Consider the following 15041-nt stretch of genomic DNA (forward strand, 5'->3'; position numbering starts at 1 on the left):
GAAGAGGAAATGTCTCCGTTACATCGTTTTACACGGACGTATTTATTTTCTTTCATAAAGGGAGCAGAAATGAGCCTTAAGAGTTCTGGAAATCACGATGCTCCGATGAAACGTTGTCAGCTCAGTGTGTCCATCAGTCCAGTGTCAAATATTTTTTGGAGTCTTACGGGACGCCACCATTCCTGCGACTGCCGTGAATGTTTTCTGAAAGTTTGCAGCTCTTGGCAGAGGAGAGAGCCAGGAGCTGCTGCTGCTGGGAAATATGGAGATTATTTTCTATTTTTTTTATTGAAGCTGAAGCCGTCTTTGCTTTCTCCCCCTCCACAGAGAGGTCCAAGTCAGTTACTAACAGACTGCCTGCAGTGCTGTCTGACATTTCTCACACACTCTCACACACAGTGTGATTTGATTGCCTGGCGGAGGCGGATCGCAGGTCCTGAAGGAGTGAATCACAGAGAGTTTCTTCCCGAGCTCTGTCACATGAAGACGGAGCAGCAAACTGTTTTACCGATATGAGACTACAGGAACCTGACGGGACGGAGGGATGCAGAATGTATGAACGACTGAACAAAAACGAAGTGCAGAGGGCAAACTGTGGGTGTGACTGTAGAGACAGAAAAAAAACAAAACAAAACTAAAGAACAAAAATAAGGAAGAAAAGGATGTGAGGAGAGGCAAAGACAACAAACAGGATGAAGAGCGGAGCTGAAAGAGGAAGGATGTCGGATTAAAACAGAAAGAGAGGAATCAACAGCAATAACACGGCTGTTATTACAGCTGGAGCCGAGCATCATCCTCTCCACCTGACACACACACACACACACACACACAGAGTGACAGAACCCTGTATTACCCTCTCAACCTCTCATCTTATAGAGACCTCTATTTAGCACAACACAGCTGTGCATGTTTTTGTGTGTGTGTGTGTGTGTGTGTGTGTGTGTGTGTTTCCGACATCTAACAGTGTCACAAGCTATTTTTAATTTTCTTTCTACACTACAGAAAATATATTTACCACTCACATCCTAATTTTTTTTTTTTTTAATCTCACTCACTAACACCTTTATCTTGCTCCTGTGTGTGTGTGTGTGTGTGTGTGTGTGTGTGTGGTCCAGGTGTAGACGACGTGACCGACTACGACCCGAACCTCCTCAACGACCCGCAGTGGCCTTGTGGGAAACACAAGCGGGTGCTGATCTTCGCCTCCTACATGGTAAAATAATCCCTGTTATCGTTTCAGTTTTCACGTTGAAGCCTCAGTGGCACAGCTGAGCTTCCTGCGGGGTTTCGCTGCACACTGCAGGGATCAAGAAGCCACCCAATGAATATTTCATCCTAATAAACAGATGAATACACTCACCTCACAATACGACCCGATACACGGCTCACAATACGATGCAGCCGTGATTCAGTGTCATCAAGAAAAGCTCAAAACAAATTATGACTGAGCAGAATTATATTTCTGAGCCACGAGTAAACAGTTTGTTTACAAAGTGATAATAATGTCATTTGGGTGGAGTGCTTGTGAAGTCGTGATGTTGTATAATTTGTGATTATTACAGCAGAGTGAAATGTCGCGGATTTGTTTCTGTGACCCATGACACGAGAGAAGACTTTTAATTTGTGACCGCTCCGCCTCAGCAGTGATCCGGTCTGTGTCCCGGTGTTCCTGCGCTAAGAAAGTATGGAACAGGATTTGGGTTTTTGGGTCATTTGCAGATCTGGAGGAGAGAGCATGAAACTACTGGTGTGTCTCAAATCGAGCACTTCCGTTAGCGTTAGTGTCTGTAAGTACACTTAGCTGACAGTACACTGACCGGCACAGTGCGCGAATTTCAACACTGAAGGGTGTCCCAATAGAGTGGTGAAGTCCCGCCCACCCACTTCCGGTACATGGGTCCTCAAAAGCAAAAAATTATGAATGCGATCCAATGGGTAGATAAAAATTATTTTCTGGTCCCGTTTGAATTGTGCCATGGATTTCACATATGTTGTTTGTGATATTTAAAGATAATTTTTCACGCAAAGAAGACTACAATTTAGCGCGAAGAATATTAATAATGTTAGGTTTTGTGTGAGCCCGATTTGTGAACTACAACTCTTCGCTGCTCTCGGTGGGAATGATGTACGTCACCACCCGCACTGGAAGCCTACAACAGACATGGCCATTTCTCTGCTCCGCGCTGAGTTTTTGAGGTTCTGAGTTTTTCCGCCCGGCGGCGGGGTCCGCTCGCCCTCCCGCCCGGCCCGGCGCTCCGTCGGCCCTCGGAGACGCGGACAATCGGGAACAAAACACACCGGCATCTTGACTTGAATCTGGATGGAGGGTAACGGCGATAACGTGACGTCACATACGCGACACGGTATGTAGTCTTTTTAATTGTGTTTTCTCAACAGCATTTAACTGAACAATGGCGCAATAAACGGTCAAACTCTTGACATGAAAATTTGTTATTTAAGCCTATAAACAACATTTGTGTAATCCATGGCATAACGACGGGGGGACCAGAAAATAATTATTTTCTGTCCATTGAACCCCATTCATTTTTTTCGCTCCGAAAGGTCCCATGGGGGCCCACCGGAAGGGGCGGGACTTCACCACTCTATTGGCGCACTTCCCATTGTGCACTTACCGGAAATGACGATCGCCACAGTCAGCATCAGGCGAGCCGACCGCCGCACCGGCCGCTCACCTGTCAGATCCGACTGACCTGATTGGGTGGGCGCGGTGCCGGCCGGAGCCGCGGCCGGCTTTGGTTTTGGGTGGTAAAGTTATCCAGAAGTAGACGTGTACACATCCTATCTTCAAAATAAAAGCATCACCACTGCTTGAGTTTTATTTTTGTAAACAACCGGAAGTGACTGTACTTTGCACAGTCGCTAGCTTGAGAGTTATCCGAAAACGTCAAAGCAATTTTCAAAACAGACAAACTGACCACATATTTGGAATCTACGTAGTTACTTTCTCGCCTAAAAAAAAAAAAAAAAAACTCAATAAAGTGACATATTAACAGTCGTAAAACAAAAAGTAAACTCAGCTTTTCTAGGTAGCTCCTTCCGGTGAGTGGTGCCGTTAGGGTGAGAAGTGTCCATCGCTCCACACTCAACTTTTTGACCGTTTTGAGTGTACAGCCGGGTATTTTGCAGTGCACTGCATTTAGTTAGTATTTTCAGTGTGAACGCACTTATGCACTCAAAATACTCAGTGTAAGTGCAGAAGTGCGCGATTTGAGACACAGCATATACTTGTGTTTCCAGATGCTTGTATTTACAGTTTTCTGAAAAGCAGTTTCCTAAAAAAAAAAAAAAAAAAACATATTTCAGAAATTGCAAAAACAAATTAATCACAAAAGCGGTGTGTTTTGGTTTTGTTCACACTCGGAGCAGACAGCTGATTATGTTTTCTGTTGTTTCTGTCCATGTCTCAGTCCGCAAATCAAGAGGAAGGAAAGGGTAGTTAGCGTGAGCAGTGAGCACGGCTGAGCAGACGAATAAAAGAGAAATACAAACTCCATCAACAGGACATCAAACTCCCGCCCACACTGTTTGATTGACAGGTGAATCTGTGGGAGCAGAAACTTTGCGATGCGTTTGATGAAATGATGCGTTTCACTGTTTGGACGGAGCTTTTACAAAATACGATGAAGAGAAACTGAGTTCAGAAAAATGAGAGAGGAACCAAATGATCCTCTGAATAACAGAAAGAGAAAGAGAGAAGAAAGAGGAGGAGATGGATAAAAAGAAGGCAGAAAGAGGGAGGAGAGGATTATAGTGCTGCTAAGAGAGAGCACACACACACACACACACACATGCCTCTTTGACATCATCATGATTATGCTATAGGCAGAAGCTTAGGTTTATCCCCCACTGGGCTGAATTAAAAAGTGTGGACACACACACACACACACACACACACACACACACACACACTATCCATTACTGTTCAATGCATCAGAGAAGATTACTGCTCAGGCAGTGCCAGGCAGCTTTGTCACTGATCTGTGTGTGTGTGTGTGTGTGTGTATGGCATGAGGCAGCATGATCTCGCCACCCACTATAAGTACAAACTCTGTAACCTAACCTACATACACACCAAGAATAGAAGCATATAATCAGGAATTCCATTAAACACACACTCAACCGTGCAAACACACACACTCTGACTGCACATAAATGGACACACACGCTAACAATAGACACACACACCATTACCATTACCATTAAATAACCACTTTTATCACACGTGACAACCACATACAAGCCCTTTAAATGTTTCATACGTGTTCATGTGTGAGTGTTGGGCATTAGTCAACATTCAGTCAATATTCAGTGTTTTCACTTTCCCACTCCAAATGTTTAAGTTTAGCCCACATTTTCTCGTTTCCCATCTATTTTTTGAGTGAAAAGAATAAAAATACCTACCAGCAAACAATCTGACAGCAGACAGTTTTCTCTTTCAGTCTCTCTCAAGGCGGTGACGGCACCTGTCACAGCTGTTTACTGTCTCACACCTGAAACTTGGGAGAAATGATGGATTTTGACATTTTGAATATAAACCTGATTGGCTCACCACAGCGCCACCACCAGGCCAACAGGGCCCTGATCCTCATGCTCTCAGACACAGCCGGGTCAGATCTAATGAACCTTTGGGGGAGGATGTGTTTTTATATCCTTTACTTTACTTTACTTTACTCACTCACGACCATGATCACATGATATGGAGCACAAACAGGACGTAGAATAGCAGCAAAATGATGGCACATGGCATGCTTAAATTACAGCAAACATCACTTAAACAGAGGAGGGGTGGTCTTCAGAAAGGCACCTAGCAATAACCAAATTAATTTAAACAGATGGTCGGTGTAATAATACTTTGGAAAATATCTTTGTCTATACAGCTGTCCCTTGCTATAACGCAGTTCACCTTTTGCGGCCTCACAGTTTCACAGATTTTTTTTTTAGTGCAATTTTGCATGTTTTTTTTTTTTTCTAAATTTTCTTTTACAGTGCATTGTGTTCTGCGTCCTTATTTTTCTACGAAGGTTTGAACTTTGAGAGTTTAAACAAGAGAGAAAAGTGAGAAAATGTTAATGCCTGTCTGAGAAAAGTGTATAAAGTGTGTAGTGAGGGGTTTTACAGCCTTACAACATCTATAATAATTGTAAAAAATAAAGCGGACCTCTTCGCGGATTTCGCCTATTGCGAGTTATTTTTAGAACGTAACTCCCGCGATTAACGAGGGACCGCTGTATTTCATTCTGTTTACATTCTTACATTCAAACAAAATATAGTACTCGTCTCTCATCTGAAATGTTGCAGATCCTCTCGTCCTTTATATACATTTCTACATATATATCACATGATGTCATACCTCTGAGCTCACTTTGCCACAAAATCAAACTGATTGGTCCACCACAGCGCCACCAACAGGCCAAAAAGACCCCAAGCTTCAAGCAGCGATGTCTCACACCCAACAAGCAAAAGACAACAACAACAACATTCTCAAACCTGTAGAGGTGAACAAAAGAGGTGAATTCTGCGTATCCTATCAGTGTCCTCGTCCCACCTGAAGCCCACTTGCTGCTTCTCTTTTTGAAGTTTGGTCTTTTTCATGCCAAAACAATTCGGATAAATTCCACATATTCAGTGTTTTGCTCAGGATTGTGCTTTTGTCAGCTTCCAAAAGTGTGTGGAATAGCGTTTAGACCATTGTGATCCACATAAACCTGCACAGGAACCCAGGACGATAACATATTAATATTGTGTAACATTAATGTTTATGTCTGTGAATAAACAATATTCAGCCTGGATCAGTTCAGATTAAAGGGCCTCTGCTTAGACAGTCAGTCATGCTATATACAGTCAGTCCATCATATCAGCGTTTAATAACAGCCTCATAACGGCACACAGATGTATGGGCCTGACTGCTGCACAGCACATAAACACGTGGACGCTGTGCAGACGCAGAATAATGCACAGACAGAAATATTTACTGCCAGCGTACACATCCTCACAGCTTCATTTACTTTCACTCACCTTTGTTTGGCTTTGAAATGTCTCCGCTTAAACTTCCACAAGACATTCATCTCTCCTTCCCCCTCTGTTTTTACTTTCTCATCTCCCCTTCCTTCCTTCTGTTCCCCTCTCCTCCTTTTTCCATTCTCCTTCAGTTACCCTCTCTCTTGCTTTTTTCTTCTTCTTTCTTCTTCACATTCATTCATTCTCTTCTCTCGCCTCTTACTTTCATCTCTCTCCTTTCTCCTCTTTTCCTCCTACACACTCTCTCACTTCCCTCTCTCTTTCCCTTACTTGTTCATCCAGCTCTCTCACTTATTCAGTCCTTTCTCTCTTCTCATCCTCCTCTTTGGCTTCTTTCTCTCCTTACTGTCTCCTTCCACTTTCCTGTCTTCTTTCTCTCTCTCATTCTCTCTCCTCCTTTCACTACTGTCTTTCCTCTCTCACTCTTTCTTCCTCTCTTGTTGATATAAGCTGTAAGCACCAGGTTTGGCTTTTCAGATTTATTGTGTATTTATATGTGTATTTTATGCAGGGTTCTTCATACATATTATGTTTTCAACTTTTGCACTTTTTTTTTTTTTACATGACACAGGCAACCATTATTTTTGTATACCATTTTAAACCGTTGTAAAGCACTCTCCTCTCCTTGTTTCCTCTCCTTTCCTTGTTTCCTCTCCTCGTCAGACCACAGTGATCGAGTACGTGAAGCCGTCTGACCTGAAGAAAGACATGAACGAGACGTTTAAAGAGAAATTTCCTCACATCAAACTCACTCTCAGCAAGATCCGCAGGTAAATCATCACAGAGACAAGAACAGAATCTGCAAAATGTCTGTTTTACCTTGTTGTATTATATTCGTTTGGGCTGTATTGTCTTGTCATCTGTGTTTTACCTCGTCCCTCTCATTCCTTTTCATTCTCTCTCTCTGTCTCTCAGCCTGAAGAGAGAGATGAGGATGGTCGGGGAGGATTGCGGCCTGCAGCCAGTCACCATCGCCATGGCCTTTGTTTACTTTGAGAAGCTGGTGCTGCAGGGTCGCCTCAATAAGCACAACAGGTATTAACACGCTGTACCTGCGCCAGGTGTACAAAAGGTGGGGACGGGACCCAGCAGGGACCCCAGATACAGATACGATTAGTGATACTTTGTGCCAATTTGGTTTGTATTCCACGCTTGACTGTGGGAAACAGCTGAGTCATCCTTCCTAAGGCAATTATCATAAGCTTGTCAGTCAAATTGACTTTGACTGATGAGCTCATTTCTTTGCAGGCCAAAGATAGGAGGCAAGCAGCAAAACAAAAGGCATGAGTTGTTGTTGTTTTCCTGGGTAATCTGAAGCCGATACGTCAGTCGCATTACCACAATACGTGACTTTTCATGCAGCAGCGCTCACATGCAACTCATCTTTCCCTTCTCAGATTTTTTTTTTTTTTTCATGTAATGATAGGTTTGATTCCCCCAACGTCATGCCAGGGACACCAGAAGCAAATTTTCCACCTTGAATGAAATAAAAATATGTCTAATATAAGGACCAAGTATCTATTCTGCTGCATAAAGCTCTACATTTTTTTTTTTTTTTTTTAATTTTTTAATTAATTCAACATAGAAAGCAGGTATACGTTTGAAAGCAGCGTCTATACAGTCAATAGCAGGGACATCTGCTCATCAACAAAATATTAAAAAAAAAAAACTAAGGTTAGGCCACAACAATTATTACATTTATAACTAAGTATCCATGATTATCACATATAGAAAAAGAAGAAAAGAAAGAAAAATACCTGCACTTTCACACATTTTTTTTTCTTTTCTTTTTAACCCAACCCACCCCAACCCATCATCAGAGATCATTCTGTACATTTCATTACACTTTACAAATAGGATATTTCAGTGTGTCCTTATACGTAGTGGGCAAGACGACCAAAAGACAGACAAAGCAAAAAGCAAAAAAAAAAAAAGCTCTACATTTTTTAACAAAAAGTGGTTTAACATTAAACAGAAATCCAACAATGCCAAATTACAAACACAACATTGAATTCTAGCTGATGCTGTAATTTCCTTGGCGCGGTCAAAAACTGAAAACGACAGCATTTCAGACAACACACAGTTTCACCAAAGCCGCGTGGTTGGTCACACACTCTCAGAGACATTTCAGTGATGCACCATTTATTGCTCTCCATGCCAAAGTGCTCGTTAGAGATCTCTTCATCCTGGTCATTGTTATTTTGGAAGCTCCTCTCACAGAGTACAGGCTTTGGTAATTGATGTATAAGAGCCATAATTGTGTATTATTCACTGTAATTGTGGCAGGTGTGGCGACGGTACTGATGGCACTCCTCTGAGCCACCGCACCCATAATCATGCCATAAATTACCATAAATAACCATAATAACCCCCTCTAGGTTTTCCTGCTGTATTTCTCAGATTCTAAATATTTCATCAGACACCGCCGTGCAGCTTCAGAGGTGTGGATCCAATCTGTTTCTGCTCCAGTTTAATTAACATTCATAATTAGCATTAACATTGGCTAGGTTTAAAATTAAGCTAAGACCAATTTGTCAGTTTACTAATATTCTGGGCTGATATCTTCCCTTTATCATACTGGGCACAGGCAAATCCTCCCTTTCCGATATGAAAAAAAGTTATTCCTAGCTTTTTACAGTTTTTTTTTTTTTTTTTTTTTTTTTGTTAAATCAAACTTTTCATTAAAGAGATTTTCTTCATTAATAGTTTTCATGATTTTTTGGGGGGTTTTTTGCATTGTAATTTTCATATTTAAAGATACTGAATGTCAGCAAGTAAATATTGTCTATTGGTAGCTTTATCAAAAAAAAAAAAAAAAAAAAAAAATTGAATCAGTATGAGCATGTTACAGTGGCCCAGCTCCATCATGTGCATGTTATGGGCTTCACTGCTGAGTCATGATGAAGATGATGATGATGATGATGCTGTTGTTTCACAGGAAGTTGGTGTCAGCTGCCTGCATCCTATTGGCTGCCAAGATCAGCAGTGACCTTAAGAAACAAGAGGTCAAGCACCTCATTGATGTAAGGCTCACACACACACACACACACACACACACACAGGGTTATTGGAGGGGTGGGGCGGCGGCGTGGCGCTGCAGTCTCCTTCCTGTCGCGTCGTGTCAGTCAGATCAGTTTGCTCGAGCTCAGGTGTTTGTGATGCTGATCTACCTGAGCAGGTGGAAAATGACCCGCAGCGCTCACTCGGCTCTCTGACTGACAGAGACATTTTTTTATTCTCTCCCCCGCAATTAACTCACAGCGAGGACAGGAGGCCGGAGCACGCCGTCCTTCGTCTGTCATGCATAATGTCATATCGAATTTTGATGAAACCTCAGGGAATGATGCATCTCACCACGGCATCACCACGATTACTCTGATTGGCTGAGGTGGCCTGCGTGTGTAGAACTCCGCCCCCTTCTGAAGAAAACGGGAAACGTCACTTTTTCATCTTTGGTTACTTTGCGAGCCAAACAGATTTGGTTTGTAGATGGTTAAAGAGGCGGGTCGAGGAGATGAATAGAATAGAATAGAATGCCTTTATTGTCACTATACACATGTACAATGAGATTATGAGCAGCTCCTTCAGTGCAAACATAGAATAAATACAAAAATAAATAAATAAATAAAAAAGATAGATTTCAATATAAATAAATGTATGTAACATAAGATAAAATAAGTTATGTATACAGTATGATGTTCTATATACAGTATGAATTTAAAAAAAAAAAATGCACAGCATGGTCAGTAGTGATGTTGCACATTTAAATAGTGTTTCACAGTAGGTGGTTGAGAGGTAGTCTGGGGGGTTGGCCTGTGATGTCAGTGCATGTGTGAGTTCAGATTGGTGATGGCTTTTGGGAAGAAGCGGCTGGTGGCCACTTTTAACTTCACACACTCATTAGCAGTGATATTATATCTATTGTGATATGAGATTAGGCTTTAAATCTTGTAATATGGCATAGGCTTTGTCTTTTGCTGGTTTTAAAGGCTCCATTACAGTGAAGGGATGCGGTTTTCTGGACTTATCAGAGTGTTGTAGCTCTTCTGTTATTAGCCTCTTCATATCAACATTACTAATGACTGTTTATCTGTTTATGTTTATTTATGTCTTGTGTGTAAATATCTTATGAAAGCACCACTGGTCATCACTACAGTGTTATTAAGATAATATTAAGATATTCACTCAAACATATTGTGGCATTTGTTTGCATTGTATTGCATTACACTCATTCTCTCTCTCTCTCCCTCTCTCTCACTCTCTCTCTCTCTGTCCCTCTCTCTCTCTCTCTCTCTCTCTCTCTCTCTCTCTCTCTCACTCTGTCTGTCTCTCCCTCTCTCTCTCTCTCACTCTGTCTCTCTCTCCCTCTCTCTCTCTCCTCTCTCTCCCTCTCTCTCTCTCTCCCTCTCACTCTGTCACTCTGTCTCTCTCAATTTGTCAGTTCAATTTAAAGGTGCTTTATTGACATGACAAGTCAAACACTTACATAAAAGACATTTAAGGTCTGTTATGTAAGGTGCATGGATACACATTTGGAAAAATAAATACATAATATCAGTGTTAGACAAAAAATAGTCAGAAGCAAGCATGCATGCATACTTATGGACATTCACACACTGACACATTGACACAGATAAATTATTAAAACATTGTATTATGACTTTTTAAAGATTTTTATGTACTCTCTTATATTCATTTAGGACGTTAAAGGTCTTTTAAATCTCCTCTCTGTGCAGAAACTCGAGGAGCGTTTCAGGATCAGCAGGAGAGAGCTGATCCCGTTTGAGTTCACCATCCTGGTCGCCCTGGAGATGGCGCTCTACCTCCCCGAGAGCAAGGTCATGCCTCACTACCGCCGCCTGGTGCAGCAGCAGCAGCAGCTGTAGCCCTGCCTGGCTCTGCGGCACTGCGGCACCCCGCCCCACCCTGCCCCCCCCGGCACCGCCGACTCTTTAGCACCTTACGTCTCTCTGAGTACAACGCCGCGGCGCAGCAGTCCTCATAATGTCTGGCTCAGCGGCAGCAAGGCACCATGGGAATCGAGCTCCTCGTCGCCTGGATCTTACAGCCACAACACTCCAGTTTTAGTGCCTGGCTCAGCGGCTCACAAGCACACCAAAGTCGGGCCATACTGTGATGGACGGTGCTGATAATGATGAGCCACTGGGAATCATGCTCCACCAACTGAACTCCGGTCACTCGTAGGGCTTTTTCATTAATTCCACCCTGACACTGTGACGTAGGCCCCGCCCCCCCCCGGCCCCGCCGCCGCTTTCCATTGGAATATTGAACGGCGGCCCCGGGCGGCGTCCTTTTGAAAGTGGGCGAATATCAGACCAGTTTGGGTCCCCAAGCAGACCAGCACAGCTCTGATGTAACCAAACCCAACTGTGAAACACACACACACACACACTCACAAAAGAAGGTGAAGGAAGGTGGGAACTGTGTGATGCTGACACACAAAAACATTTTATTTGCTGACAGCTGAGCTCAGTGCTGAATAATAATAATCATGTTAAAAAATGACACAATAAAGCGGCTTGGTCAAAGGTTTAAAAAGGTTTTTGTGCTTCAACATGACAACATGACACACTTCTCACCTTCATTTCCAAACTCGGCCCGACACGTGGTCGTAGAGCGCGGAGAGTGGACGAAAATGTGTGTTTTTTATGCTGCCATACTCTGATTTTTGATTTTTAATTTCTGAGTCTGAGTTAAGGGCCTTGCATTTCTGATTCATTTTGCCCAACCAGATTTTCCCAGATGGTCCAGGGTTTCAAACTGGCAACCCTCCATCCACAGCCCTGCACTTTCTGATTTTCTGTCCCCTCATTATTATTATTATTACCTTGCTCTCCATCATGTTGTCATGTTGTCTGAGCAGCAGAGAGGTTTGTTGTTTTGGTTTGGTGACCGGAAGCCTGCAGCTCCCTCTAGTGGCTGCTCTGCTGCAGTGCCTCACCCAGAAATAATGATGACGATGTGTGAGAGTGTGAGAGTCTTCACCCCCCAAAACCAAAACTAACAACATCCTCTCAGCTGTGACGGCACTTTCTCCTGGGAAACTGTTTTTACTCAGAACCACAGATTCACAATATTATTATTATTATTTTTTTTTTTTTTTTGACGATTTCTGATATGCCAATATTTTCCAACTCTTGGCCGATTACTGATGTATGCACATATTTTTTTCCATCTAATAGCAGAAAACATCCAGTCTCTCCTGCAGTGGAATTAACATTTTATTATTATTGTTATGCCTGCTCTTATTGTGAAGGCCCACCGGCAGATGCAGGCAAACAACACAATTCACAGAAAGTTTGATTTTGGGCTGATGCTGATATTTCATCGTGAAAATCGTAAAATATTGGTGATATTTTATCGGCCTCAAAGCCTGCTGGTTCTGTCGGGGTTTAATTAGCCCACAAGGGGTGATTGCATTAATGTTGTTATTATTATTATTTTTAAATCAAAGAATGCACTAAGTCCTAAATGATTCCTGCCCACCTTCAGTTTCCACGTGACTCCTCAAAGTTTTCCTTGGTATCATGATTATTGTCTGTGGAGGCGACTGGACTCTGTGTTGGCTCGTCTGTGTCGCTGTGTGAAGAGCCTCGACGGTTTACAGAACAAACTGCCTCCAAAACAGAACGAGTGACAAGGGAGGGAAAAAAAAAGTGTCAGGCGTTCATTTCCCCGCTCTGGACGTCACATCAAAACTCTCATCCCTTTCTTTTTTTTTTTCTTCTTTTTGTGCCGTCGATTCAAATCGATTAAGGAGGAGCGAAACAACATGGCCGCCATGAAATGGTCGCCGTGACACCGGGGGGGGAAAGTGAAGGGCTCTGGAAGCTGCACATCCGTTCATACAGGACACTACAGCCCTGCGACTACAGCGACACCGACTCTAACGAACAATAAGGACTACTTTGTGTGGATGATAAAAACTTTGTTTATGCACCGTGGAGGGAAAACACGGTGGCGGCGGACTTCCTGTTTCCTTCTCTCAGCACTGTGAACCAAACATCACCGTCGTTCCAACCAAAAAGACTTTCCTATCAGAGAAACACTTCACTCAGACGCTATTTATTTATTCTGTCTTCACTGTATCGTAAAGGGAGAATCATTTAACCAAATGCACTTTTTTGCCTTTTTCCTAAAATCTTATTTTGTCACTATAGGGTAATATTTTTTTACATTAAGCGTACGTCAGCGACATTCGTGTCTATTTAAAAACTGACCGAATCACTGAAATAGTTCCTGAATCCTTCAGATGAAGAATCATGTCTGTTGTAAGATGTGAGGTTTTCAGAGGACGTTTGGTCTGAACACAGAGGCGAGGTGCTGCTTTTGAGTTCAGATGAAAAGCACTGACACAGATCACTTGGCGTAACGAAACATTTTCACTTGTTGACTAAAAAACGGACTTAAAATATGGCTCTTCGTCTGGAGGGATTACATCAACGCTCTTCCACTGATGTTATTGTTATTATTATTATTTTTTATTATTATTATTTTCTATTGTATTAAAGGGACTTACAGCTGGGAGTCTGGGTCAGTATTCACCTTAAACTTGGAGCAGGAGCGCAGATCCTCCCATCGTCCATTCATTTCAGAGTGGGACTCAAAAAAATAAATAAATAAAAATCTGATGGCTTCCTTTCCGTTCATCCCAGATTCAGTCGCCACTCCAATCATTTTACCAGCCAAATACATTTTTACAGTTGAGTGAAGGCTTGTTTTCTGCCAAACCACAGCCAAATCTGTTTTGATGAGCCTTTCTCCCAGAAAAAACAGACACAATTTCTTTGTTTCATGCTAAAAAAAAAAAAATAAAATCCTGAAAAAAAAAAAAATATATTCCTCATTCAGGCTGAGGAGATCTGGGTCAGCAAGGCGCTCCTGTTTGAAGTGACGGGAATAAAAACTCAAACTCGAGAGCAGAGTCACACCCAAACAGCAAAATCCTAAAACATCCGCAAATTTCAAGTGCAGCCGCCATGTTCTGTACGGCGGCCTGTTAGGGCCACTTTAAGGGAAAAATATATATGGAACCAAGGGAGTGGGGAGGTAAATATTAATTTCTGAGATTAAAATTGTAAATTTATGTATTTATATAATTTTTTACCCCCTTACTGAATCCCACAGGAGAAGAAACACTAGCTCTCATAAATCTGCAACTTTGTATTCTCAGAATTTTATTTTTTTTTTTGTTATAAGTTTGTTGTTTTTTTTCTCATGAATTTGTCCTTATCTCAGATTTATCTAGTTTTTTTTTCATAAATGCAAGTTTTTTTCTCATAAATTTAAGACTTCAGTCTCAGAATGTCTGAGTTTTTTTCTCATAAATTTGTGACTTTATAATCTCATATTCTTCTAGTTTTTGTTCTCATAAACGTTTGAGTTTTTTTCTTGAATAATCTTGAAATTTCTGAGTTTTTTTCTCATAAATGTTTGAGGTTTTTTTCCTTGTAAATTTACCACTTTAATCTCAAAAAATATCTCGGAAATGTACGACTTTAATCTTGAAAATTTTGAGCTTTTTTCTTGTAATTTTTTTCGTCACAGTGGTCCTGACACGCCGCCGTACAACATGGGGCAGGTCTGCGTTTGCTTTGGTCAGAAGTTCAGACTCTGAAGCGTCGGCTCGACCTTCAGAGCAGCTCGTCTTCTCTACATTAGAGATCTGTCATTTTGATTCTACGCAGCTTTAATTCTGCGTCCGTCGACCTTCATCCTCCTCATCATGTTTACCTGTAACCTGTGCCACACACACACACACACTGCTTCATGTCAGCGTCTCCTTCACACACCGTCTGTTACACTCACTGCTCTGTTTTCTATCACACGGATCATTATTATTATTATTGTTGTTGTTATTGTTATTGATGTTGTTGTTGTTGTTAAGTTAAATTTCTTTGTTTCACTTTGTTGTATTTTGTATTTTTTGCTCGGTGAGCCGCACAGCGGTTTGTTTGTTTGTTTGTTTGTGTGGCAGTCGC

The 15041-nt window shown here is 41.9% G+C and overlaps 1 protein-coding gene across 1 annotated transcript in view; it reads left to right on the forward strand.

The window, feature by feature from the left end:
* Positions 1-13934, forward strand: part of cables2b (Cdk5 and Abl enzyme substrate 2b) — a 45144-nt gene extending 31210 nt beyond the window's left edge. The window contains exons 6-10 of the mRNA XM_030055475.1: positions 1116-1213; positions 6703-6809; positions 6955-7074; positions 8978-9062; positions 10776-13934. Coding sequence (XP_029911335.1) covers positions 1116-1213; positions 6703-6809; positions 6955-7074; positions 8978-9062; positions 10776-10925 — 560 coding nt within the window. The 3' untranslated portion in view covers positions 10926-13934. The remainder of the gene's footprint in view (positions 1-1115; positions 1214-6702; positions 6810-6954; positions 7075-8977; positions 9063-10775) is intronic.
* The last annotated feature ends 1107 nt before the right edge of the window (positions 13935-15041 follow it).

This window comes from Myripristis murdjan, chromosome 7, assembly GCF_902150065.1.
Source record: "Myripristis murdjan chromosome 7, fMyrMur1.1, whole genome shotgun sequence".
NCBI lineage: Eukaryota > Metazoa > Chordata > Actinopteri > Holocentriformes > Holocentridae > Myripristis > Myripristis murdjan.